The 1,913-nt window shown below is 42.4% G+C and overlaps 1 protein-coding gene across 1 annotated transcript; it reads left to right on the forward strand.

Annotated features, from left to right (window-relative positions):
- The first annotated feature begins 462 nt into the window (after positions 1-462).
- On the forward strand, positions 463-1,428 carry LOC144259685 (olfactory receptor 51G2-like). The gene has a single exon (XM_077807991.1). The coding sequence runs from the start codon at positions 463-465 to the stop codon at positions 1,426-1,428; it is 966 nt and encodes a 321-aa protein (XP_077664117.1).
- Positions 1,429-1,913: the final 485 nt, after the last annotated feature.

The following is a 1,913-nucleotide window of genomic DNA, read 5'->3' on the forward strand; positions in this document are numbered from 1 at the left end:
GGGAGAGGGTGTGATCTAGTTTAGTGAAGGGGCACTCATCTGAGAGCCTGGAGACCTGACTTCTGTCACTGATCTCCTGAGTGACCTTGCACATGTTGCTTACCTGTTTTGTGCTTTAGTTTTCCCCTCAGTTAAATGAGGATCTACATCCTCCTTCTGATGAGTGTCAATGGGCGCTGAATCAGACCCATTGATACTTGTGCTCTTTTGTAAATCACTTTGAGATTTATAAATGCAAAGCTCTATATAAAAACAGGATATTAATAGTAATGGGATTTTATAACTGATGTGGGGATGTGTGAGTACAACCAGGGTTTTTAATCAACCTGACTCCAACCTGTCTGAAGAGCAGGGGCAGGATGGGCCATATTTTCTTTCATGGTGTCATGTACTTTTAATCATGTTGCTTTTAATTGTAGGGAATGTGGTTTAAGAAACTGACCAGAAACTCCGCAGTGCATCATGCCAACCTGCAATGAAACCAACATCAGTCCTGCAAGATTCCTCCTGGCAGGCATCCCAGGGCTGGAAGCTGATGGCCCCTGGATCTCCATCCCTTTCTGTTCCATGTACCTCATTGCAATTTTAGGAAACAGTCTGATTCTGTTTGTGATCAAGACACAGCACAGTCTCCATCAGCCCATGTACTTGTTCCTTTCTATGTTGTCTGTCACCGACCTTGGCTTATCTGTTTCCACCTTGCCAACAATGCTAAGCATCTTCCTGTTTAACACCAGAGAAATTGGCATTGATGTCTGTCTGACCCAACTTTTCTTTATTCACACTTTCTCCATGATGGAATCGTCTGTACTCGTAGCCATGGCATTTGACCGCTTTATTGCAATACGCCACCCACTGAGATACGCTTCGACTTTAACCAGTGCAAGGATAGGAAACATAGGGCTGGCGATAATAATCAGGGGTATTGGTCTGCATATCCCAGCTGTCATTCTTCTCAAGAGGTTGCCGTACAGCAAGATCCAACCTCTCAATTATCCATATTGTTTGTATTCAGATGTGATGAAGATGGCCTGCACAGACACTACGCCCAGCAGCTTCTATGGTTTGTTTGTTATCATTTTGTCTCTGGGATTAGACTCAGTGCTCATTGTCTTGTCTTACATTATGATCCTTCAGACTGTATTGAGTATCACATCCTGGCAAGAGCGTCTCAAGGCTCTGAACACCTGTGTCTCCCACATCTGTGTCAGCCTGCTTTTCTACACCCCGCCGATCAGTTTGTCGATGATTCACAGGTTCAAGAAACAGGCTCTCCCTCAGAGTCAAATTCCTCTGTCTTATCTCCACCTCCTCTTCCCCCCAGTGCTCAATCCCATTGTATACAGCATAAAAACCAAAGAGATTCGTAAACGGATCATGAAGATCTTTCAAAACTATTCCACTAACAGACACCAATGGGGGCACTGATTTGGTCTTTCTAATCTGTATCTCTCGGAGCCAATATGGGCGGTGGTGTCCAAGTGCATCTGTCACGCTGAGCCAGTGAGGATTAAGCAACGAGCAGGCCAGTTGAACTAAAAGCAACCCTCAAGGACATATTAGAAAATTATTGAAATTGGAAACAGGGCCGTTCCTCATAGATAGCTAGCAAAGCCACGGTAAATAAACTAGAGTTCTTGAAATATAAGCCTGTATTGTTAGAGAATCAAAAGTAGATACTAATTGTATTTGTCTGGGTTTACCTATATCTTATTACAAGTTCAACAATGTGACCAAATTAGCTTGTAGATGATAAATTTCAGTTCCTGTAAGTCATGTTTCATGACCTATTCTCTTGATTCAGAGGTCAAAAGGGGATATTACCATTTCGATGAAACTTGTGTTGTAATAATATCCTTGTCTTTATTTCTCTTTGAAGTTTGTAGTAAAGTACCTGTGAACTATTTCAATGG

Source organism: Eretmochelys imbricata, chromosome 1 (genome assembly GCF_965152235.1).
Source record: "Eretmochelys imbricata isolate rEreImb1 chromosome 1, rEreImb1.hap1, whole genome shotgun sequence".
Taxonomy (NCBI): Eukaryota; Metazoa; Chordata; order Testudines; family Cheloniidae; genus Eretmochelys; species Eretmochelys imbricata.